We start from the raw sequence: 25,269 nt of genomic DNA, 5'->3' as shown, positions 1-25,269 counted from the left end.
GCAGGAGCGTGCCGGCGGAAATGTGTTTTTGCTGGGTGTTGAGTGACTGCGAATAATTTATTAGCTGCGTGAAAAATAATTTATGTTGAGTTCTCCCCTCTGCTTTATATATTTTTTGTTTCCCGCAGCGTGCAGGCGGTGTGTGTGAGAGGTGGGCGGTGGAAGGCGGTGGGCGGTGGGCGGTTTTTAGGGTTCAGTTTCGGATGGGCCATCGGTCAACGATGCAGTTCTTCTAAATTAAACAATCTGCCACGCAGTTCTAGGCGCACTGTGCGCAGTTGGAGGGATACTGGTTGCGGGTGACTAACTTGACTAAGCACATTTTTAGGTGCACTGAAAAGGACGTAAAAACTATGTCAAATAAGTGTAAAAAGCATGTAGACGACATTGCTTTTGAAAAGTGGAAGGTTTTTTTTTAAAAAGGAATATAAAAACTAAGCAGAAAATTAAAAGGGGTTTTGTTCTTTTCGTTTTAGAGCACATATCGAAATACAAGTATAATATCAAGCCATATTCCCATTAATTAAGAAGAGCCGACTTCAGGTAAGTTAAAGTCTGATATTTTATTAATATAATTATTACTGGAGTACGAATACATTTCACATTTAAGATATGACGAGAATTGCAACAAAGGTTAAAGAATCCTACGCAACTAAGCAGGGCATCGCCTCTCATCGGGATGCCGTCCTCCTTCTCCGTCAGTTGAATTGATTAGAATTACGTTTCGAGTTCGCATTAATGATTACAACTAGCAACTAGGTGCGGTTGGACTCAATGACCTCCACTGTGGAGCACCGGGTGGAGGCTTCGAGGCTCGTCCGCCCGCTTCATTTCGTCCTGGCGCTGCGCAAGTTCGATGCGGAGAGCACAGATCGCGGGGGTGGCGGGCGCTCCAGACTGTCCATGTGGTACCGTCGCGTTGGCGTGGAGGAGTCGTTCTTGCGACCTACCCGGCTCAGGGTGCTGGCACTGGTGGCTCCATTGTGTGGTGGTGGCTTTCGCGGCAGTGTGGACATCTAAACACATAACAATCATAAAATATGTTATCATTCCATAAAATTTGCATTGAAGGTAATTGATTAATGTGGAAATCCCTTTTGCTTTTAAGATTCCAACAAATTGTTTCTATTTCAATCACTTTTGTTCAGTGGTTCTCTTACAAAACTAGTTGCAATCTATAGGCTCTTATCGAGCAGACAACTGAAACTATCATTAACTGATCATCCCTAATTATTAATTAATTAGTTAATTACTTCTTTAAAAATGTTAAGCATTGTTAATAATAATAGCATATACGGAAATGATCTGTTTACTTGGATCTAAACCTACTCGATCATTCCTATAAGTGAAACTTACCCGCTTGTTTTGCTCCTGTGAGTAGTTGATCTCGTAGCCCTCGCTGATGTGCTTGGGCTTCCAGGGGGCCAGCATGGAGACGGACCTGGAGACGGTGCGGGTCATGGGCTGGAGGGGCGGCGGCTGCTGGGTTGCCGGCTGCTTGACCTTGCGAAGGTCGTCGCGCGACATGGACCGTCGGCGCAAGTTGTATGGCTGCGGGATGTCGCCCACTGTGGTAGCGTGCAGATAGACCACGCTGCGCTGGCTATGCAAACTGGACTCGCCCTCAGTGCCGGAACTCTCAGCCGGATAGCGATCCCTGCACGGAGATGGATTCATTAAGCACTTAAGGTTACGTTTATTAGTGGTTTCAAGCCAACCCACCTGCCGTAGCCAATGTTCTCCTGGCCCAAACTGTTGAGCAGTCCGCGGCGCTCGGCACTCCTGGCCGGCTTTGGTGGTCCTAGCAGAGGACGATCCTCGATACGCTGGCCACGCGGTCCATCCACCGTTCTCTCCAGGGACATGGCCCGCTGTCCCGCCGTGCTGCTCCGTTTGTGTCGCTCCGCCGGCTCTGGCTCCGAGCCGCTCTCCGAGATGTCGTGCAGCTCGCGGGAGCGCGAGTAGTGACGCCTCTTCCGGAAGTCCACCTCGTCGCTGCCGTTGTCCAGGTGCTGCATGGAGCTAGCCCGCTGACGACTGGTGCCATTTCTAATATGGCCCTCAGGCTGGCCAGCGAGCGAGTGACGGTAGTCCCGGGCTGGTGGAGGAGGACTGCGGTCCAGGTGGTAGGCACTTTGCGAGTGCTTTGACTGACCCAGCGGCGGACGGCTCCTGCAGATGAAAATAAACGCGATTAGGATCTCCATATCAAGGTGAATCAAACTAATCCTCACCTGGGCATGCTGGACACCTTGGAAATGGTTGGCGGATTCGAGTCCAGATCAGTGTCGCCAAAGAAGCGCAGGTTCTTGGCTGGAGCAGCTGTCGCATTGCGTTTGGTCCGCTTCAAGCTCGAAGTGGTCTCACTGTGTCCGTTCACGGATACATTGAGCTGAAAGGAATGCGCCTAATGGGTTAATACTCCTATTTAAAGAAAATTGTTCATACCTCCTTGGGACTGCTCTTGGCCCTGCGGTCCAGCGATCTGAACCAGCTCGTCTTCTCGACCTTCGCGGGTGCCGACTCCTTCGGCTTAGAATGCTTCTTGGGCGGCTTGTCCGCTGGACTCCGCTTCACCAGCAGAGGACTAGCTTTGGGCGTGGACAGTCGGCGTCGCATCGAGATATCGATAGTCTGCGGATTTCAATAGATTATACATTTCCATGTGTAACACAATCTAAAAACGGCACTATCTTTTAATGTTTAGAATCCAAATCCTATATCCAAGTAATATACCTTAAAGCTGACTTCGATTTCGTGGGCGGTTTGCTTTCGCTTTCGGGTCAAAGGTCGGCTCTCCCACTGCCTCGCAACAGGTTGCGAATGTGGGGCAGGTGGCCTTTATGCGCGTGGACACGTGGGGGAGTGGGGGATTGGGTGCCGGCACCTAAACTTGTTTCGCCATTTGTGAATGCGACAGAGAGTCGGCTCGATTTGGCCGGCCCAATGCATCTTTGGCCCACTTGCGGTCGAAACTGTAATAGGTTTTGGGTTTTGGGTATCAGACAGGGGCGGTGGGTGGTTCCCCACCGGTTTAATATTGGGTTTCGAATTCAATAGAGTCAGCAGGTGCCCAACCTCCGATCTAAAACGTTACTGTGGCACTCAACAATAAGCCAGAGACTACGCACCCACAAAATAATTAGGTATTCAAATATGCCCAGAACGCGACTGCGACTCCCAATATAGTTTACGACTAAGTTTGGGGGCCCATAAATAAGCTAACAGAATTATTGACACAAGCCTCAGCGGTTTCTCTTTCGCGTGTGTGTTTTGGGGCATGTAGAATGTCTGGAATGAATGGCAAGCACTTAACGATTTCTGCGGAACACAAATCGGGCGGCATGTTTTATTGGATGCCCCCATGAATAATGGCAGCACATTGTCCCGCTGGAAATGCTGGAGATGCTGGGTCCCGCTGGCCAGGCCTTATAAATACCTCTATCACGCAAGCATAATTTCTGACAACGGTCCAAGACAGTGGCCACACCTTGGCGTGAAACTCCTGCAGGATGGGCCTTCTCCTCCAGCCCCCAAGCCGTAGCCCAAAAACTCTCTGATTATAAGCGTTTTGGGCCGCCCACTTTGAACATCCGGCCGATCAAAAAGTGGCAACATCCTCTGGCCCTCTTAGACTTGGCCAAGAAATTCGCTGAAGCATTTCAAATTGGCTTGCAGCAAGCAGAACGCAGCACGCAGCAGCAACAGTTGCAGTTGTAAATTGCGCAACGTGGACAGCAACACTTCGGCGGCAACAGTAGCTCCAACCGTTTTGCATCGGACTCTGGGCACAAACCGAATCAGAATCCGAATCTGAATCCGAATCCGCATCTGAATCTGAATCTGAATCTGAATCTAAGCCCAGTTTATTCAATTTCCCCCGCCTCGAAGTTTGTCGTTTCGCTGTCAGCTTTCTTAATTTGCGAGCGCACTGACAAACGGACTGACAGAGTGACAGAGTGACAAACTGACTGGCTGCTTGAATGGCAGAATGACAGCAGCTGCGTGGGTCTTCCACTTCTAAATCTTGCACACAGATATTTCTATTTTCTATATATATATGTATATATGTATGTATCTTTCCCAAAGCTCGACCCTCGACGCTTTTGTTCTTACTCGAAATTTATACGACGCCTCGTCGCTGAATTGTTTAGTTTTTTTCGTGTTAGCGCTTTTCGTTCCGTCTGCAACTCTATTTGGTCTGTTGTCGTTTAATACTTAAGCGTAGTCGCGAGTATTTTGTTTATGGTGTGGCCAGCTTAGTCCCCCCAGAATGCCCCACAAAAGAGATGTGCCCCAAAGTGGATGTGACGTCTTGTCTTCTAAGGCTACCACCATTTTCAGGCGGCCTCTGACGCCCACCCGACAACCAAGTGATTTCTGATTGGACCAGGAAGCGGATCAGCTTGGACCGAAGCAAAGCAATGGCCAAAACATAGGTTGCTACTCGCCTACTCCCACAGCTACTCCCCCAAAACGTAAGACCCATCGACGAAAGTCTTGATTAATTCGAAATTAATAATAGCCGACCATGACCAAGTGAACCGACGAGGGTCTGCATTCCAAAAGACTTTGTAATCTTGCCCAGGCGCCGGGTTATCGACCTCCGCCTGACGCCATCAATCGGCCATTAGGGCAAAGGCGTCGCAGTTGCACATAGGAAATTATATGTGCTCATTCATGGGCTCATTTTTACATATCCTTCTCTTGCTAACCCATTTGTTATATTAGGCTTATATTAAAATATTAAAATATTTATGAATAGAAAAATATTCAATTAATCTGGCAAAGTCTAACATAATACTAGTTCTAAGTATTAAGATCTAAACAAGCATCATAACGAGTTGGTAAATCTAGGTACTGACATTGAAGCAACACATACCTTTGGTTCGCGTGAGGTCTCCTGGGCGGAGGTGTGATGCTCGCGGTAGCGTGACCGCATCTCCTCCTCTTTGACCATGTAGCGCTCCCTCTCCCGCTCCCTCTCCCTCTCCCGCTCCTTCTCCCGCTCCTTATCCTTGTCGCGGCGACTCAGAGTGCTGCTGTTGCCGTTGCTCATCTGCTCCTTTTTGCCACTGGACACGTTGCTACCGCTGCTGCGACCACTGCCCCCATTGCTGCCGGCTCCTCCGGATCCCGTGAACAATTGCTTGACCTTTTCGAAGCCACCCAGCTTCTTGCTCCGCTTCAGGGTGCTCGTGTCCTCTCTCTTTTGGGACTGGGACTGACTCTGGGAGGTGGATGCAGCATGCTCCCTGCGACGCAGCGTGCTGGTGGCCACCGGGTACTTGTCCAGATGCGGATCGAAGTGCGAGCCATCGTCGATGGATCGCTCCCTGTAAACGTAGCTGTGCTCCCGGCGCAGACGCGACGGTACCGCCTGCCGCTGCAACTGGCGCTGTTGGGCGCTGTCCCGACGCTCCTTGCGCAGGAAGGACTCGCAGGCCCTTATGTCATCCAGGGCAGTGCGTTTGCGCCATCTAAATAAGCAGTATTAGGTGAGTTAGGAGACATTACAGGGTTGTAAGCACTTTGTTGAGTGAATTTAAATTTAGATAAGAATATCAATTTCATGCTAGCACTTCCACTTGCTGAGTTCCCTCCCTCTTGTTAATTTTATATAAAGTTATTTAAAATTGAAATAATGCCTTTTCCATAAGACAAGAAAATTCGCCTACCTCGATGTCAAGTCTCCGTTGAAAGACTCTTTCCGGAAATCATTCTCAATGCCAGAGTCGCCCTTGTCGAAGCTGCGCTGCTGCAGCTTATCCCGCTTCAGGCTGCTCTGCCAGTACTCCTCCCGCTGCTCCCGCGGCTGGGTCTGCTGGGAGCGCAGTTCTGGCGAGGATCGGTACTGATCTGTCAATTGAGAGTCGAGGCTCTTCGGCTCCTGCTCCAGCCGATCTGCCGAGTTGTAGTCCCGCTCCCGTTCGCCGATGCGCTCGCGATGCCGCGACTCCCGCACCTGGCCATCCCGCTGTGTCTCCCGCACATAGGTTTCCTTGACGCCTCCTTGTCCGTCGTCGTAGTACTTGGTGTGGCGGTAGCGAGAGGTCTTTTCCATTCTGGGCAGCGTGGAGCCACTGTCCACTTGGGTACGCTCTGCCGGAAACTCGTTGGACAGCTCCTGGCGGAGAGGGCGGTGGAAGCGCTCTGGATCCCGCTCAGGAGTGGGTCTGCCCACTTCCCGATTTCTGTCCGCTTGGCGTTCCATGGTGGCTCCCTCCCCGAACCGCCGAGTCAGGATACGCGTCTCCAGCTGGGCCCGTCGATGGCCCAACTCGTCCAGGTAGGGCGAGGGACTGACACTCCTGATGAGAGGCACAATGGGAGGTTCCGCCCTTCGCGGGAACTCCTCCTCATAGTACACCTTCCTGGGCTCGTAGCCCAAGCCCTCGTCTTCGTCGCTAAGATTGCGGGGACTCAGCTGCTGCCAGGGCGAGGGTGAATGGCTGGTCCTGCTGGCCAGAGCAGCGCCATTGGATGTGGGCGAGTAACTGGGCCGCACATCGCTGGCCCTCGGCGGCCTAGCCGGAGTGAACTCCCTTTGGGGAGTGCGCACATCTCGGTCCATGGGCGATCGGCGGACCTGATCCTCTCCCAGGTCCAGCTGGGCATATGTGATGCCCTCGTTGGGGCGAATGTAAGAGAAGGCCGGCTGGCTGATCACCGGCTGCGGGGAGAAGCGCTCCATGGACAAGCGCTTCACCAGGCCGTTCACGGTGCGGCCTTTGGTGAGCGGCAGACGCTCCGCCGGCTGCTGGGAGCTGTGCATATTTTCGCCAGACTTCGCCTGCAGGGTCTCGATCCTATCGCGAATGCCCGCCGAAATGGAAGCACCTCCCGATGGGCCTGATGGGAGGATGGGACCGTCTAGCTCCGCCTGGGAGCGACTCCTGGCCAGCAGTTCGTTCAAGCCGCGAACGCTCTCATTCTTTTCGCGAGGCGTGACGGCGTCTGATTTGCGGCGTTCTCGCTCCCGAAAGTAGTCCTTCTCGAAGAAGTCCTCCCGCTGGGCCTGCTCGATGATGGGGCTCAGCTGCTGCTTGGACTGGCTGGTGGCGCCTGGGTGGGCCTTGTCTTCCGCTCTCCTGGCTAACTTGCTGCTGCCCACATCACTCTTGCTGCGCACTAAACGCCGGGCGCCGACGTCCTCGAAGCGCGGATCCCTGTCCAACTGGCTGACATTCGAGTCGCTCTTGCGACTGAAGAGCCCGAAGATGGAGGGACGCTTGCTGGCCGGTTTCTTGGTGGAGGCGTCACTGGCGCTGCGGCTCACGGGCTTGCCCTTCCTGCGGCGTGTGGGCAGGGAGTTGAAGTCGCTGGGCTGGCTCTGGCGTTTCTGCTTGGCCCGGAAGTTGGGGATGTGGTCGCCGTTCTCGGCCTTGCTGTGGTGCCTGCCCGCCTGAGCGATCACCAGGGCAGCTTCCTTGCGGATGTCCTCGGGATCGATGTCCTTGGGCAGCTGGTGGTAGTTCTGCTGGCTACTCGGCTGCGGCTCGTACTCACTGGGATGCTTGCCTGGAAGAGATGGAATGGAATGAGAGGAGGACCGGGATTAACTTACAATTGCAGAGGCAGTTCCGCGAACTAGTTGGCATTCATGTAAAAACAAATTAGCACATTAGCCGGCCCCTGATGATGTAATATCTGGAAGCCAGCTGTGGCCAATTCACACTTGCCAACCCGCCAGCTGCTAGCTGCTCGCTAAATAAGGCAGTCCCCCCGTCCCGACCAGAACAGACCAGACCAATTCGGTTCAAGAGTTGCGAGACCGGCCGTCTGACAATGGATCTGGCCCACGTCTGTCGCTGGCTTCTCGGGCCGAGATGCTTTCGGTGCGGATTGGATGGAAATGGAGCCGAGATACTTGGATCTCGTGAAGCGCTTGCTCTGTAATCGGACGCTGTAAGCGCTAATGGCCATTGAAGAGGACGGGGCTGCTGCGGTCCCAGTTGATCTATCTCTCATAAAGATTCCTCCACTTCCTCACTTTTTCATAATCATTATTATTTAATACGCCGAAAACAACAGCAAAGGGGCCTCGAGAACAAAACAGAAATGCCAAAGAAAACGTGCCGAAACGAGCTCCATCATCGTGGCCAGAACGAGATGTGCTAGCCGAGATGCGTGATCTCTTCACTCTTCACTCTGCCAGTCAGCCGCCTTTTCCGGCCAGCGCTAGTCATCGTACACACAAAGAAATGCGTATACTAAATTAAGATACAATGGAAAATAGTCTAAAATTCTGACTTAGCCAAGAGAAACTTTTTACAAGTCAATTTCACAAAAAGTTGCAATTTATACTCGTACAACATCTTTTCTTGCCGTTGTTTTCCACACCTCAAAGTGAGCGCACGGTGTGGAGATCTCAGATCATCGAAGCCATCTCTGTTCTACGCTGACCTTGCCCCGAGATCAACTGGACTTCTGTTGCCCCACCCGGCCACTGGCCCTCCGCCTCCCTTCCTCCGCCTTCCTCCGCCTTCCTCCGCCTTCCTCCGCCAAGAGTTGTCCATTCACCTGCACAACCTGTCACATTCGCGGACCACGGAGCGAGAACCGCTCCCACATTCGCCCGATTCGTGCTGCAAAATGGCAAAGTGACACCGGTGCCTAATCGAAATTCAAACAACAATGAATAATGACAGCGCTGGGCGTGTCGTGTGCCAAATTGGCTTAGTAGACTAGTAGAATGGGAATGGATTGGAAATGGGATTGAGGATTGAGGATTGGACTCGGAATGAACAAAAAAGGGAGCATTCTCGGAGTTTCTGCGAGACTGTATTTCACTCCGCTCACACAACTCCATCGCCATCTCCATCTCCGGCTGCACTCAGCTGTCATGCGATATGTGTCAAGGTGAAAAGTTGGCCCGCTGCACCATCATGATGGCTCACTAGTCTTGGCCAACTTACAAGGTTTCGTTTGCGAGCCGGCGGCGGTGTTTTGTATCTATCTCGTTGCTTTTTGGAGGCAACAGGAAAGCATAAATTCGCACTAAGCGACAGCATCAATGTCGGCTAACCGTAAACAGCTCCAAGTTCCAAGTTCCAAGTGCCAAGCTCCAAGTTCCCAAGACCCTAAGACAATGATCTCGGGGCGAGTGCAGCATTTGATTGATTACCAGGCGCTGAGAGCCATTCATTAATCTAATCATTGATCCACTTAATGTGGCCACGCCAGCTCCGGCGGGCTCTGTGATTTGCAAGACCATCCTAGGCAGTTCCATGAAAGCGATCTGATCGAAGGCGGAGGCGGGGGCCTCAAGGAGCTGCGAATTTTAATAACCTTTTTCTGCTGGCGATAAAGCATCTGATCCACTTTTCCAACTGGTCTGCCTTTGAGCGCCTTTTGCGCCAGTTGCAGGTTTTGATTTGGGTTTCTGCTTCAGTTCCGGTTTTTTTCGGGTAGCTGCACATAATTTGGCTGTCGTGATGGCTTGGCGACTTTGCCTCAAACACACTGACCAACTTCGTGGGCACGCACCCCAGAAATAAGTGGAGATTCGACTCGTATAAATAATGAAATCTCGACTCTTTTTGCGGCAAGACTTTCACTTGCCACAAGTGCCACCGCCACCAGGAGCATGTCGATGGTTTTACTTTAGTTTAATGGTACCACGCAATAATTGTCTGGGGATGATGATGGTGATGTCGAAGCCTCGACCTCCAGTCCGCTTCATTAAGGCAACCACAACCACTAAGTCGAAGAGCCCACCTCTACTCCCCGTTTCCCCGTCGACAGCAAAACGTTTTAGTTTGCAAAAATGCCTTATCCCCCGCTGGCCATGTCAGTGACAAGATAAGGTCGAGCCAAGCTGGCTAAATGGGAGCTCACCCGCATTCCTGCCTCCTCTCGCTACTGGTCTAGGCCTACACCTAGAGAAAAGCAGTTACCTCTTGGAAAAGTAATCTTAACAAAAGTATCCTGTCGTTGAAGAAGTTCAAATATAAAACGTAGTATAATTGTGCGTTCTGAAACCAAATCTTATCAACAATCCAACAATTAGAATAAAGATTCAAATTTAAAAAGCTGAGAGGCTACATTATTGCATCATCTATACCTTCGTTTTAAGTATCTTGCCAACAGCAATATTTTTTGTGTGTAGTTCTAGGACAGGCATGCCAAAGATCCGCCCAGGTTGCCATGGGGTATTTCAATTACCCGGGCGCACTTTCGATTTCGTTAAAGGGCCCACATCGCCGAGCTGACGTTGGGCTTTATCTGGTCCCGGGGACAGCTCGCATTTATTTAACGTATGAAAATAATTTAGTGCTCCCAAGCTAATCGGGCCGCGGAGTCGGTGCCCAGGACCTAACTAATCACATCAAAAGCGGCGCCGCGTCCTTGGGGCAGCCCAAGTATGCAAATCAGCGTGTTGCTCGAAGTCTGCCAATGCAACTGAGGCTGCTGGCCAATTAAAGTGGCTCGCTGGGCTGTGATGCACGGCTTTCAAAACAAATACGAATGGGAACTTTCGCTAAAGAATGGAGCCGATTCAAAAGACTGAGGCGAGAAACTTGTTTCTCCCCCTAAGCGCCTGTCAACAACAACAGCTTTGTGTAGCTTTAGCTGGAGTTGTAGCTGTGGATGTAGCTACAGCGAGAGCGGATAAACAAATAACAAATCGCCTAAAATAAAATAAAATAAAAAAAACCGAACCATTCGCCGAAAAAGAGTTAAAGAGCTCTAAAAATAATCTGCGACTCATTTCAATACACATTTCGATAAACAAATGACGCAATCGTCTGCAATTTCAACTGATTTCTGTTGCGACAATTGACTTGGGCACACGAGGATTTGTAGGTAGATGATCGACAACTCCATTTAGCCGAATTTACCGAGGTTCGCGACTCAATGAAATGCTCAATTGAACAAAATTTGCCGAGACTTGTCGCATAGCACAAACACTTCAGTTCCAGAACGAAAATGACAGGCGGCCAGAACCTGACTGAGTCCGATATCAAAAGCGACTGAAAGCAATCTCCGGCGAGCGGTTAGCCAGTCGACAACTGGCCCTGCCCACGCTAATGTCACTTGGCAATGGCAAAAATAGTAATAACAGAAAAACATCAGCCAGAAAATAGTGCGAAATTTGTGGGCAGGCAAGCCAAAAACGAGACTTATTAATTAGTTACTTGGGCAACGCAAAGAGGCGAATAAAACACCGCGTATGCAAATGATGAATTAATAAAAAGCATAAATGGCATTTTAATAGCAGCCAGCCAGTCGCAGAGTAGAAGATCCAAAGATGGCACGAGAGCAAACAGAAAACCAGTTGGGCTTTGACAAAGTCGCACTCGAAGGCAAATCAAATGTGGAGCTCGCATTGTTGAGAGTAGGAAACGTAGCAAATTTCATTATAATGACTTGCTCTTTGCCTAATTAAATTAATTAATTAAAGGTGTACGAGAACGAGCTCATTAGAGAGCAGGCATAATGGGGAAATGTCTGGGCCAGCATTACGCAATCGGGAAGACGGCCTACGCTTCGAGTAGCTAAATGTGGACTCGTTCTCAAAACGCCTTTTGGATCGGATAACTGAAATTATGTCATCAGCACATACAAATATACATACGAGTATAGAATGTATAGTTATAAGAAAGAAGACAGACGTCTAGAAGGACGTCGACTTGGCCCGATTGCCAGGTTTTGAGGCCCGAACAAAGGAGCCCGGTTTTGAGACGGCTCCCTTGCCTTTCGTCACCTGTCCGCCTTCAAAAAGCTGGCTCAGTGCATCCACCAGGCCCAAGGCAGAACAGCTGTCGACTCGACTCGTCTTGGCCAAATTTGTCGCTCCGCAAGGTTGATCACGCTCGCAGTAGCAGTCGCCGTAGCAGTCGCCGTAGCAGTCGCGCTAGCGAGGCTCACCTGTACTCAAATTGGCTGAAATTAGACGGCTTTTAGTTGATTTTTTACAGTCAACAACTTTGACTTTTGACTGCACTGTAATTCAGCAGAAAATTCACTAGTTAACTTGGGGATGAAAAATGCTGCCTTGTGCTCAGCGGGCGAATAATTTCCACCATCTTCTGTTCGCTTTATCTCGCTACTGTGTTGCGTCAAAATTAAATCATCATTAAATCTGTGTTTTTCACATAATTGCTTTAATTTGCATGCAAATATAGCGAACGGAGGGGGACTCGAATTAATGTTCGGGTTAAATAACTTTTAGCGCCTGTGACTGCAGATAATAGGGTACTTATGGGATTACCAAGCTAATTGCGGGCTCAAGTCATACAAATTAACCAATGAAGTATCACATTTAGCCATATATTGTTAAGAATTAAGAATCTACGAAAGTGAACTGCCAGTCATATGGTACTAACGCACTTCAATTGACTTGTAAAATGGAATCAGATCTCTTTAGCTCTCGTTAAATTCACAGCCTGCGTTTCGACGACCTCGTAAGCGTACAGAAATCACAAAGCTAATGACTCGTGCCTGGCCGTCCGATTACCTAATCACGTTACATTTCGGCGACCTCGACTGGTTGCATTTGCCTAAGCCAATTCAGAAATTGCAATTAAGTTCGTTGGCGAGCATTAAACGAGTTGGCCGAAATGGCAACCATTTGATGCAATTACGAGACTGGGAAATCTGGTCCACAGCCATTTAAGATATACGCACCGCCAACTGGCGGACCAAAAGGACTTGCGCTTAATTAGACGTGGATGGCCATCGAAGCCATACGGAAATGCCACTCGCCAGTTGCCAGTTTCCACAGTTTCCACAGTTTCCACAGTTTCCAGTTGCCACTGGCAGTTCTAAATTGGGGGGACCGTCTAAAAAATTAACATCTGCGCCGCTTTGGTCATAATCAATTTTTAATTTCTTCATTCCCGTCAGTGGCCATAAATTCAATCCGGCTATGAAATAAATCCCATGTCGTTGCTGTCGCGGCTGCCAGACATAATCATAACAATAATAATATACTCGAAGCTGCGGAGACAAAGCGCCCAGATGCAGTGGGTCCGTCCTCGTCCGCATCGGCTACCCCATCCTCCCCAGAAACCCCCTCCGCTTAGAGATGATGTGCAAAATGATACTCGGTCGGTCGGCGAGAGCGAGCATCTCTCGGCTGCGAGTTGTAATGCCTTATAAAATATCAACTTATTTAAAATAGTTATATGGGAGCTCTCTAGTTTGCGCCAGTCCGTATCTGTGTGCGATTATTCTCAAGGTAAACTACATTTTATTGTTGGGGCGGCTTTGTTATTATTATTATTTTTATTGCTTTTGGCATTCGTTCTGGCTTTATTCGCCCACCAGCGCGAGGTTTCTTTTTGTTTTTCTTTCCTTTCCACATGTGCAAATATATGGCTCACTTGTTTGTCTTTCGTATTCTTGGCAAAACTTCAAGAGCCGCATGGAAAACTGAAAGACTGAAAAACTCAGAAACTGAAGAGCTTCTCCACACAGCAATACACATTTACACATTATGCAATCTACGGATCGATGGATGGTGAAAAGCCTCTGGCCAGAACTGGCTGGCCAAGTTAATGAGCTGCATTCGCGTGGGTTGTTAGCGTCCGTCATTGATTGACCAAAATTGGCCTACTCACACAAAAGTACGGGTGGTTTTTCAGATGCCACTTGGTTGGTTGGTTAGTAATTTTTTGTTAGCTGGTTATTGATGAGGTTTCTTATGGCTGCCTTGCTTAGTTTGTCATTAGAGGTCTTTGTGGGTTCGTGTTCGCCGCTCTCATTTGGCGGCTGCGCGTGTTGGTTATTTGTTTTTAATTTCTGGTTTCGACTGCGGATTGGGGTTACCATTACTTTCCTCAACCACACACTGACCTATCCGCTTTACGTGCACATCCCGATTGAAGCTGACCCTGGGTCCTCCATTCGTCGCTCCAGTGTGCATCTTAGCTCAGGAATGGGGATGGGGTTTGTATCCTTGTAGTGGATTTCTCTGTATCTGTATCTGTATCTGTATCTGTCTTGGCTTTTCTCTCTCCTGTCGGGTCTTCTCTCGGAAGAATCGCAACCCTAAGTAAATTCTTTGTGTGACAGTCTCATCGAGCTGTTTGAACTTTGCGCACTTTCCATGTAAACTAGCCAATTTAAATGGTATTTAGCTGCAAAAAGAAAACATTCTCTGAGTTAGCCTCTTTTTCTCTGGTTATTGGTGTTATTGGATTATTTCTCCTGCGATTAGCCAGCTTGAGTTTAGTTTGCAGCTCGTCGGTTAGCCCAGTTTGTTTTTGTGTTTCACTTGTCTAGGGTTTTTTTTAGCACATTATTAATGTTTATGTTCTGTGCACATGCGAGAGTGTACAGAAAGTCTTATTAAAAGTAAATTGGTTAATCCAGTTGCTTAGACGTTAAAGGAAGTAAGTAGTAGCACTTGAATAGGTCAAAGAGGAAAAGAAGAGTACGCCTTAGTAATTTTAGCAAAAAGATATTAACAATTTTGGGTCAGTTTCGACTACTTTTCGTATTACACCACACCTTGGAAAAGAATTATTTAGTGATTTCATTTTGCCGAATTGTCCATTCCTCTCAGAAGAGTTTGATCATGACAGCAGGCAGCAGAATTGTTGCCAATTAATTCTGATTCTTATTTCTATTCTGAGTCCAACTCCGACGCTCACTCTGACTGATTCCCCAGATTCGGGAGTGGGCACAATCGAGTTAAGTTTTTTACGTATTTTTTTGTTTTCTCTGGCAATTACAAAAATAGACACACGACGAGGGTGCTTGGGCTGCATACGAGATTCAAATTCTGGCGGGACGGGCGGAGGGGAGTCGGGAGTGCCTGAGAGGAGAAAACCGTAGAAATATTGATTGCGATTAAGCCAACGCGATAATATTCATATTTGAATACGAGAGTGCAAACTCTATTTAAACAATGCATTATGCCCGAGGACTCGAGGCTAAGCCGCTCCAGCCCGCTCCAATCCGCGTGCCCGAACTCGATCCCTGGTTCCCCAGCTCAACGTCCAGTCCAGACAACTGCTCCATGGACACGCACCCATCCAAGAGTTTCCATGAGCAAACTACAAAACGAGAGATCGCTCCCTTGGGAGGAATCTTTGGACGAAATGTTTGGTGAAATGTTCTATAACCTTTGTCTTATTTACTTCAGTAAAATAAAAGTGCTTGTTTAAATGATAACCTATATCTACTTTCCGGCATAAGATGCATCGTTTCGTGATCTTCTGGGCTGAGTTAGTAGACCAGTTAAAGTTCCTTTTTAACTTATATTCATTCATCTAATAGATGTATTTGGAATTGCTAAACTATTTCTTGTGCGTATGACTTCCTTTTTCGATTCAGAAAATGAATACAAGTGCTGGAGGATATGCCAACTTAGATTCTTTCTGAAATCTACAGTTAACAGAACTTTCTCTACGAAATATGAAACATATTTATTCGTACTCTAATAAGGCTAGCACTACATGTAATTGATTTTTGGCCAAAACGTTCTTGTGGAGTATAAGAAGGAGCTTGGTAAAGTGTCGAAAATAGCTGTCTAACACCTGGCAGCTGGACAAGGACTGCGCTCATTCACTTTCTGGCTTACTTACAGTCCGCTGTCCTACAGGCTACATCCACGACACTGGCCAGGGTCCAGGCTGAAGTCCAGTCCTGGATCCCCGATCGAGTTCCAGACTCTGGAGCTGGAGCTGGAGCTGGCCTTACGCTCTAACGAGCACAATCGCCCGGCTAGACATCAATGGCCAATGGTCGTCTGTCTGATCGCGGGCACCGATGCAGTCCGTTGCAGGGGAAAAACGCTGCGAGCTGCCAATAAAAATCCTTTACCATATAATTTGAGTGCGCATGCGTGCGCCCTGACGTTGATGGGAGCCGAGTTTGAGTCCAGACCAACTGGGTATCCTATGGAATGGGATGGGATGGTATGGTATGGGATGGAATAGGTTGGAACGCAGGCGCTTATGCGCAATGCTACGCCAGATGCCGACGTACGATGTACAATGTCCGATGTCCGATGTCCGATTCCCGATGCCGATTGCCAAGCGTTGATTGCGCCATGAACGTGATTTGTTTGTAAACACGCATTATTAAGGTGTAATAAACATAAAATTTGTATCGCTTGACGGACCTTGGAGTCGGCGCTGCAGCTCTGCAGCTCTGCAATTGCATTTGCGCACCTCGCCATCCGGCCGCACATCTTTCAATTAAACTAAAAAGCCGGGTGTCCAGCCATTCATCCATTCACAGCTCACATTTGCATGTCTCCGCTCCGAGGAGTAGCTAATTCCAGGTGAATTATGCGAAATTATACGAATTACGCCCGTACATGTGGGAATGGGATTAGATTAGCGCGCAGAGCAAACAATTTAGGCTCCCCGGCAACTCAGCAACTCAGCATCGCGGCAGCCAGGCCCCCAGAACCATAGTTGTTCTGAACTTGAACTTTAACACGGCGGTAATGATAGGAAGCCCCAGAACCCAAACCCCATACCCCAGACCCCAGACCCCAGAACCAAAGCCCGAACTCCACCCAAGTCTGGCGATTCCCTTCGCACCGCCGCCGCCGTCAAGTGAAACCAAAAGTGCGCAGCAAAGCAAACAAACGCCTCGACTTTTGCCCACTTTGCGTGTGTTCTCAGCGCCACGGAGTCGATCTGACCTCTGGGTTCAGGCAGCCGAGGGAGATCGCAATGGTCCACTGGGAGAACGGAACAGGGCAGAGCCAAATCTTCCTCCTTTTGTTGGATAACCGTGGCTTTTCGCTTTTCCATAGGACTACTTTCGTTTTGTCCAACGTATGAGTATAATCTATTTGATCCTTATTATTATAGAGACTTACTTCATTTCTACTTTTCAAAGTTAAGTTAGTTTCTTAGTTCAAAGTTAAGCCCCGCAACTATTGACTTCATATGTAATAATTATATTTTTCTCTTTGGGAGGTAAGGCTATTAGATTAGTATTCGTTTAGTCAGCCTTATTCGGTAACAAAATTAATATATCTAGTCAAAATCTTTTTTAGAAACCATTTTATTTTGGAAATACAAATAGCTCCCTTGAGCTTTTCGCGCAGTGCGCCAGCCAGAGCGGCCTTTCACATAGAAGTGAAAATGAAGGTGTAGTCCAATTTGTAAGTATAGCCAAGCCCTGTGGCCATTCAAAGTCCATGTTATGCAAAGATCAGAGCGTCCCGTCCGCCCGTCACCCGCCGCCCCCGGAATGTTGCATGCTGAATTCTGGATCCTACTCCCTCTGGAGCGGAGTAGCCGGGCCGAGTCGGGCCAACTGGACGTCGTCTAGCGATGGAAACATTTTTCCATGCGTGCCTCGCCGCTCCGCCGCTTTGTTGGTGGCGCTCGTTCGCGTCTTCGGCTTTGGCAAATACTTAATTGCATTTCGATATCTATGCCGAGGCATCTGTGAGTGAATGCCGCTGCTGCCTCAGCGGGCCGACTGGTCAATATCCAATACCCAATGCCCAATGCCCAATACCCAGTGCTCCAGACGGCTGGACAGACAAGGAACGCGCCGGCGCTGTCTTTGGCTTGGCCGGGAGTCGCAAATCGAGAATGGGCAGTCGGGAATCGAGAGTTTGGGCCAGGCCTATTCCAGTGCGTTCAGTTTGGTCTGGACTGGAGTGGAGTGAAGTGAAGTGAAGTGGAATGGACTCAACTGGGCAAGAGACCCTGGCGAGTGGCGTTGTGGGTATTGTCAGGTCTTACAACTAAATTCCCCTTGAGCCGAGCGCTTTACTAAGGAAATTAGTAATTGCTACTCCCATTTAGAGACATCTATGCGGGCATCTATGACCGTGTGGCATTCGCCAGATGATGACGATGACAAGTTCCGCGCTCGGAGATTGTCTGGCGATTGTCCAGCGCCCACTCACCATCTCGCCCATGGGCGTCGTAGAGGGGGATTGCCATTATGATAGAGCTCAGCTTCAACTGAATTGAGAATGAATATGGCAATCTTCACCTTTTTGAAAATGGTAATACTTTATAAGAGTTATGATATATATTAAAGAACTTTTATACAAACTGATTTTAGCATGATATTTACAATAAAGTTCATAAAAACACTTAACTGGACTAACATAATTAAGGTAAACATAATGTTTCAAACTGCAAAAGCGATGCACCTGTCGAATATTACACTTTAAATTCACGTACTTCTTTAAAGCATGTTAAAAAGGTGATTAAGAATCTTTAAAATTAAGTTGTATATTTATTAAAACTTAGTGAATATAAAAATTTTCCCAAATGAAAAGCATAGATAAATTCGACGAACGTTCTTTAACCCCTTGAGGCCCACGTCGCTGGTTCCGCCTCCCAATGCCAAACTTGGTCACAGTGTCTGTCATCGTTTTTGTTGCCGCTCCGCTGTCGTTTTCACGCTTTGTTAGCCAGCTAAACTGTATCTGTATCTGAGTCCGAATTGGCTGGGAAGAAGCTTCCCTTTGTGCTAGTACCTCACACTCGGACTAAGACCACTCTGTGTGTTAGAAGGTTAATCCGAGCGGCGTTACGTGGCATCTTTTTCCGGAGTGCGGCAAGTGTCGATACCATAAGTGCCAGTTGTTCCCAGCTAGCAAAATATGTAAATCAATTTCTTGGCTTACATGTCTGGCTTTTTTTTTTGCATGATTAATAATGCTTGAGAGACCTGGGATCGCCGGAGGCCGGGAAAGAAGACAAAAGATTTCACTTTTCGAACTCATAATTAGCCCTGGGAGTGTAAGTATTTTGGAGGTGATGGAGCGATGGATTCTTTCCATGTCATAGCTGGTGGCTCTGCGACTCCTAATCTGCACGGAAATCAATTAGGCACCGCGGCGATCGGACAGTAGAGAGTTGAGATCGATCGATCGATCATAGGTTTACAATCGCTTAAAACGCGATCACCAGAAGGGAAGATCAGATCTCCGGTCATTCAAAGTAAAACTAAGTCAAAACTAAGGGACACGCTTCAGGTATTTAAAGGTGTTTCGTTATTTCTACAAAGTGTATTATTGCAAAGAATATTTTCTCTTTTCTTTGAATGGAACATGACAGCACGATAGCACATTAATTTTGTCATGATAAGACATTTACTATGCGTATCCCCATTTAAGCAGCTTGGCTTAAATCAATCTCGTTTTCAAAAAGCATCTTTAATTCTCACGCCTGCTAGGAGTGTTTGCAGTTTCGGGACTCCTCATGGCGCCACTGCTTCCTGGTCACCACTCCAAAGTCCACCATCTGACTGTCTAGTTCTTCGCTTGCTATCGATGGATTCGCCAACAGTTGAGCGCAATTATTAGCTAGAGAATCTTCGAAACACGAAGCTTTCCCTGGGAAATCAATAAAGGAGGCAGCGTCAAAAGTTTCCGGCAACGAATCAAGCGCAGTGGCAAAGGTCAGCCACTCATCTCAGAGCCAAAAACCAAAGACAAAAAAAATACGGCCTGGAGTCATGGAATTCGAGTGTCTCGTTGAGTGGGAAAAGGGCGAACTTGCACGCGATGTTGGCTGGCTTGCTGGCTAGCTGGCTGTCTGTCTGTCTGTCTGTCTGTCTGTCTGTTTTTAGCCAAATCCAGAGGTGCCTTCTTTGGGTCTGTAGTGCATGTCATAACCAACGGTGCATGCGCCATCTTCCGCCTTGCATAAGAGCCCCGGATGGTTTCACTTTCCCGGGGTAATTAATGCCGATCGCCCCGTCCGGAAAGCTAGCGGTAGCTGAAATCGTAATTTATGCTAATTTCAGTTCGCAGATCGGTTAATTGATCCGCGTTAGATTCGATTTCGATGGTGAATGGCCAGCGGAGTGGAGTGGATTGTAGTGGAGTGGAGTACTGGCCCGAAGTTCATTGATATGCAGTTCGATTCGATTCGCTTCGGTCCCATTCCCTTTATCCCAATGTTGTTGACCGCGAATCGAAGTCGCTTACTTGTCGACCGTCGACCGGCATACAAAGTGCGCTTTCAACACTGCCCCTTGGACAATGTTTTGTGCCCCTGTCATTGGTCAATTCGGGGGAGGATGAGGGCACTGGACTTGTGGAAGCGTTATGAAAGCGTTACAAATCTTCGCTTTGAATACGACACTCCTCAGTAGTCAACTTTAGACGGGGCCGCTCGCTGCTCTGTACGTGATAAGGCAATGATGATGATGACGACAAGTCATAGACAAAATTGCGTGCCATTAACATTTCGCTCATAATCGATTCGGTTTTTACTGCCCTGTTTTACATCTAATTTATGTGCATAGAGCAGTGTCGCTCGGCCAAATGATATCATGATGAACGGCCCACGTCTTTGGGGCGATCCGATTCTAGGAAATTCGTAATTGGCTCGCAGATGAAAGCGCCCCAAACAGAGCGAACCAGGCGAAACTATCGCCCAATACATCAAGTTAATGACTTCATTGAAAGCCTTCCCGAACCCCAAAAAGAGACCCGAAATACATTTCGGCTTGGGGATCATCCAGCTTCCCAGAGTTGCCGTTTACCTGTTTCCCAGGGCGTCGAGTTGCACCTGCTTTGTGGCCCGGCGACACCTGATATCCCCCAGAAAGGTCAGCTTGTGAACCCTAAGCCCCGAGGCACCGAAATTAAGCCAAACGAGCGTGTCAAATGCCGCTGATTTGCGGGCAGGGGACAACAATGTACCCAATTGAGAGTAAGTACTTCCGCAGCGGTCTATGAAGTGTCGTATGCCATTTACCGTTCCGACCGATCTGATCCGACTTGATTTCGTTTGGTTTGGTTTGATTTGATTCCCGCTGTCCAACTTCCGGCGAAGAGCCTCAATGCCAGGTGGCGATGTTTGGGCTCTTAAATCAAATGCGACCAAGTCAAATAATTTGTTAACACTGCCGCTTAAGTCAACAGTTAAACAATCAGCGATCGACGGCGCTTTCAGGCCGATTGCGCCACAGACATTGACAGACATTGATTTTTAAAGCCATTTTATGAGTTTTGCCCGGCTTTTGTTTGGCTGTTGAACCCCCATGGGCAATTAAAGTTGCACGATGGCAAAGTGAATGTGCGGCGAGTTCCGAGGAGCGCTTCGCACTTCCATTCGATCGCATAAGGTCACCAGGGAGTGGGATACAGAAACCACGTGACTATTATGATTTGGGAGGAAAATGTGTGCTTTAATACAATCCTCGAATCAGGCATCATAAAATCTCTGCGGTCACTTGATATATGCGCTTTGATCAGCTTACGATCTGAGTTTTATTCGTTGTACCTATCGACCCAATTAACTAGACCCATTTTTTACATGCTTACCTAATTTCTATTCATGCAAATCATGCGCGAATTCTTCAGCATAAAGGGAAACATATGGTATTAATGCCAATGCACTTGTACTGTATCTTCATATTCAATTATATTTATATATAGAAATATGGGCGAACCAACAATCATCGAGTTTCTTATTGATGTTACTTGTTTCAGCTCCAAGTTTCGTTGAAAGACTGACCCAAATGGAAAAAACTAGGCAACTTGATGAGTTACCTTAAAAGTATTAACACTATTACTCACATTAATTACCCTGTTAAAGACTTTGGTGTCTTAGCAAACGAAGTCCATTCACGAGACATATGTATCTAAGAACCAAGCTGTGCTTGTTGGTGCTGAGCAAACAGTTGCATTAGTTCCGAGAATGAATCGCTGGTGGCGGCGGTCTTTGATCTCAGTGACTAATTACCGAACCCGCGACGCGTCGTGGGTGTACGTGTTAAAAGCCGGACACGGACACTGCCTCGAAGCAGGAAGCTCCCGGCCAGGTTGCCAACGAAATTGAATACAAATTAAGTACAGAAAATCGAAATACTAAATACTGGCATCGCCTTGTGCACAAATACAAATCATCCTTGACGCATGCACACCAAAAACGGCAGCAGAAAACAGCGAGCAAAAATATCGGAGAGCTGAAACCGAAAACAAGATAATATGGCCGGCAACGCAACTCCCAAAAACGAAAATGAAACGGGCCGTAGGACTGCATACAAGGCAAGGCTGTAGACCTTTTTTGGCCACATCAACAAAGCGGCTTTTGAGAATTTTCAATTTTTTTTTAACTGAAACCCAACTGAAACCCCCACCCTGAATACGTTCCTACCGGTCGGAGGCTTCGTTTAAATTGACGTTTATTTCCAGACGACGACGACGACGACGACGACGGTCGAAACTTTCGAATTTTCGGCCTTTAATGAGGAGTCGGGTTAATTTGGCCGGGCATTTGAAGAGGCTCACAGGCACTTGGCGTTCTGAACTGCAGCTAACGAAAATAACAAAACGAGAACGAGGTGTTTACCAAGGCACCTACAGAGACACACCGACATACGTATATATGTACAAAATATTCAGTATATTTAAGCAGCAAGAGGCAGCCAGCAGATACAAGTGACGTCATGGGCCTGGCATTGGCATTGAAACTCAAGGTTGGTCTGGTCAAAAATCGTTGGGGGCAATAAAACGTCTCCCACACACGTTAAAAAATATATATTCGTTAGAACTTCTGAGGCGAGTCCACGGAACGTTCGTCCTCCTCCTGGTGATCCTGCCAGAGCAGGAAAGGACGCGCAATATAGCTCGAGTGCTTGGGATACAGATTGGACAGGGCCAGCAGATCGCCCGCCACCACGATAAAGATCTGCGCATAGCGCACCGATGGCAGGCCGAAAAACCAGGTTATCGTTTTCTTGGGCTCCATTTTTTTCGGGTTATCTCTGGACTGTTGAAAATATCGGCGTCGAGGCTAGATCAAAATGAGCACTAACGCCCTGGCGATAAGGTTTTCGATACCTTATTCCTAATGAATAACGAATAGCTTTGAACCTGAATTCAAATGTGCCGATTCTGGCCAATTACTTATGGATATTTGGCCAAAAAACCACACAACAGCCATAAATATAAAATTCCTAGTCGCATTAAGCCAGAGCTAATGTAAATTCCGCATTTGCAATGCTAATTCGTAAGAACCAATATATAGATTGCTGAGAGCAAGCAGATTTCCAACGAGAATCGTTTTGAAAACGCTAAAACTTTCACTCAACGAGGCACTAGGCAGTCATCATTGAAAAATGTTTGCTTTCAGTTGCGCGGGCCTTCAGAATTCTATTTCCGCCCAAAACAATAAAGACGCTCGCATTTGCGGAGTCGGTCGAGTTTTTATTAACATCAAAATTGGCTGGCTGGCTATTGGTTATTAATTTGCATCCCCATTCAAAAAACATGCCGTAGGTTGTTAAGTGTATTGGTTAATGTTTGAGTTAATGTTGCCCAGAAATAACGATAGAAAGTAGACGGCGAAAAGATCTTCTTCTCCGCTGAACTGAACTTCCAATTAACCAGAAAGGGCGAAAGGTTGAGCGGATCGATCAGAAACCCCAACTCTGACTCACAATCGGCGCTAATGCGTTGGCCGACTCTATTCTATATACGGATATGGAACAGTCACACACACCCACCCACATAAGTGTGTAACTGGGACACATTCGGGGGTCGTAAAGCCCACTGCAGATCGCTATGGCGATTGCGATTCCGATTCCGATTCCGATTACGATGCGAGGCTGAATTATTCAAGAGTATCAGTATCGCTCAGAAGATGGGGGTTTAGTATGGATAGTCCGGAGTTCCGATTTGGTTTCAGTGGGTTATCTGGGCTGAAGCAACTACGGCGTTAGCTGGCGGTTTTAGGGTGGCTTTACTGTACAAATCGATCGTCGACTCACCTCAAAACAGCATTCCTCGTGCGTTAGTGTGGGGGAGAACAAATGTTTTGCAGTTCTAAGTAATTTGCGCAGTTCTAATTACGTTTATTTTGTGTTTTGTGTTTGATGTGTGTGGGTTCGTTTCTGCGGCTTTGTTCTCCTTTTCTACTTTTTGTTATTTTTATCTCATTATTTCACTTGCCAAGTGTCGTCGCGGAAATTAGCTGGTTTGCAATTTATATCTCTCGCGTTTGGGGTTTTCGAAGTTGGAGTTTTGGTATGCACGTCAAATTTTAATTAGTCGAAAAACGTTTGCACAATTTAGCGAAAATTTATCACGATTTGTGTTCGAGATTTTGTGTCGGTTTGCGTGGGCTTCGCTGAACGGTTGAATGGACGTGCCGATGGTCGTTGGTGGTTTGGCTTTATATGGTATTGGCAGGGAGGATCGAACGATATATCCTCTGTGGCAGATGGGCGCTGGCCAGTTCGTTTTGTATTTTTGTATGTACTTTTGTAATTATTTATCGCTGCTAATTGCGAACGCGACGCAGTTTCGATTGTTTCCACAGCGGAATTGAGCGCGTTCTCCGGCCCAAGTGAACGCGAATACGTCTAAGAGCCGACTGAAGCCCAGAGCCAGCGTTTTGGCCAAGATCGCTGTCAAAGCTCAGAAAGAGAAAGAGAACGAGAAAGAGCACAAGCAAGAGAGCGAGCTTAAACTTAAATCGGGCTAACAAGTGGCGCAGCAACAAGTAGCCGGTGTCTGCGGAGAGCGCTCGAGAGCCAGTTCGTGTTTTGGAGTCTTTCGTTTTGCGAATATGAATCAAATCAAGGTTCGAGTACTCACTCGAAAACAAGTGAAACCAGATCGCCCAAGCATTCTTGGGATGTTTTCCTACGCGCTGGCCAATATGAAAATGATGTTCCTGCCTGTTCCGCCTGTCGACCAGTTTCCACTGGCTTCTGTTCTGTTCGGTGACCCTCTGCCAGCTGCTCATCTTCCTCACTTCCCTTCGCACCACGGGGCCACTCCCACTCATCAATCACTAGTCATTAAAGCCGAGCACTAATTAATTCATCTTCTAGATACGACCGAACAGGCGCTAATCCCAGGCCACAAAGGAAAACAAGCGTGAAATATGTTCATAGCTTAGCACTGAAACATCATCTAAGCAAAAATACAGTGCTTCTACGCGACTTTTTCCAACTAAATAATATTACCATAACTTTAATGCCTCCAAGATCAGCAGTTTTATTTTCCATACAAATTCATAATAAAGATTAATTCGCAAGACGGCGTATTAACATTACTTAAAGCCCCAAATTTATTCACGTTAATCAACTTTGGGTTCAATACTTTACACTTAAAGGGTATAAAACTCTGTGACAGCTGGTTCTGCTTTTTGAAGCACCTATGTATTTACAATATTATACCTTTGCGCCTTTACAGTCACACACTTGAATATTTGAATATCACAGTAATTAATCAAAAAGTCAGAGAAATAAGCAGCAGGCAGCACATACAAATAAATCATCGATCGTCATCGTCGGTCAAGAAACTATAAAGCACGTCCACATTGACCCCCCCACCCGTAACCCCCTGCCAAATCGAAGGAA

The 25,269-nt window shown here is 47.6% G+C and overlaps 2 protein-coding genes across 2 annotated transcripts; both read right to left on the bottom strand.

Moving 5' to 3' along the window:
* Positions 1 to 538: 538 nt before the first annotated feature.
* On the bottom strand, positions 539 to 24,272 carry LOC120444736 (trichohyalin). The gene is made up of 9 exons (XM_039624666.2): positions 23,671 to 24,272; positions 13,804 to 14,087; positions 5,679 to 7,521; positions 4,883 to 5,480; positions 2,449 to 2,634; positions 2,235 to 2,392; positions 1,723 to 2,172; positions 1,357 to 1,657; positions 539 to 1,016 (listed from the first exon to the last, which is right to left on the bottom strand). The coding sequence occupies exons 2-9, from the start codon at positions 13,871 to 13,873 to the stop codon at positions 828 to 830; spliced, it is 3,795 nt and encodes a 1,264-aa protein (XP_039480600.1). The 5' UTR covers positions 13,874 to 14,087; positions 23,671 to 24,272; the 3' UTR covers positions 539 to 827.
* LOC120444745 lies at positions 22,284 to 22,928 on the bottom strand. Its single transcript, XM_039624676.2, has one exon. The coding sequence runs from the start codon at positions 22,647 to 22,649 to the stop codon at positions 22,446 to 22,448; it is 204 nt and encodes a 67-aa protein (XP_039480610.1). The 5' UTR covers positions 22,650 to 22,928; the 3' UTR covers positions 22,284 to 22,445.
* Positions 24,273 to 25,269: the final 997 nt, after the last annotated feature.

The sequence above is a fragment of the Drosophila santomea genome, chromosome 2L (assembly GCF_016746245.2).
Source record: "Drosophila santomea strain STO CAGO 1482 chromosome 2L, Prin_Dsan_1.1, whole genome shotgun sequence".
In the NCBI taxonomy this organism is placed as follows: Eukaryota; Metazoa; Arthropoda; class Insecta; order Diptera; family Drosophilidae; genus Drosophila; species Drosophila santomea.
Note: the sequence above shows the minus strand (reverse complement) of the source record. Positions and strands in the feature narration are given on the sequence as shown.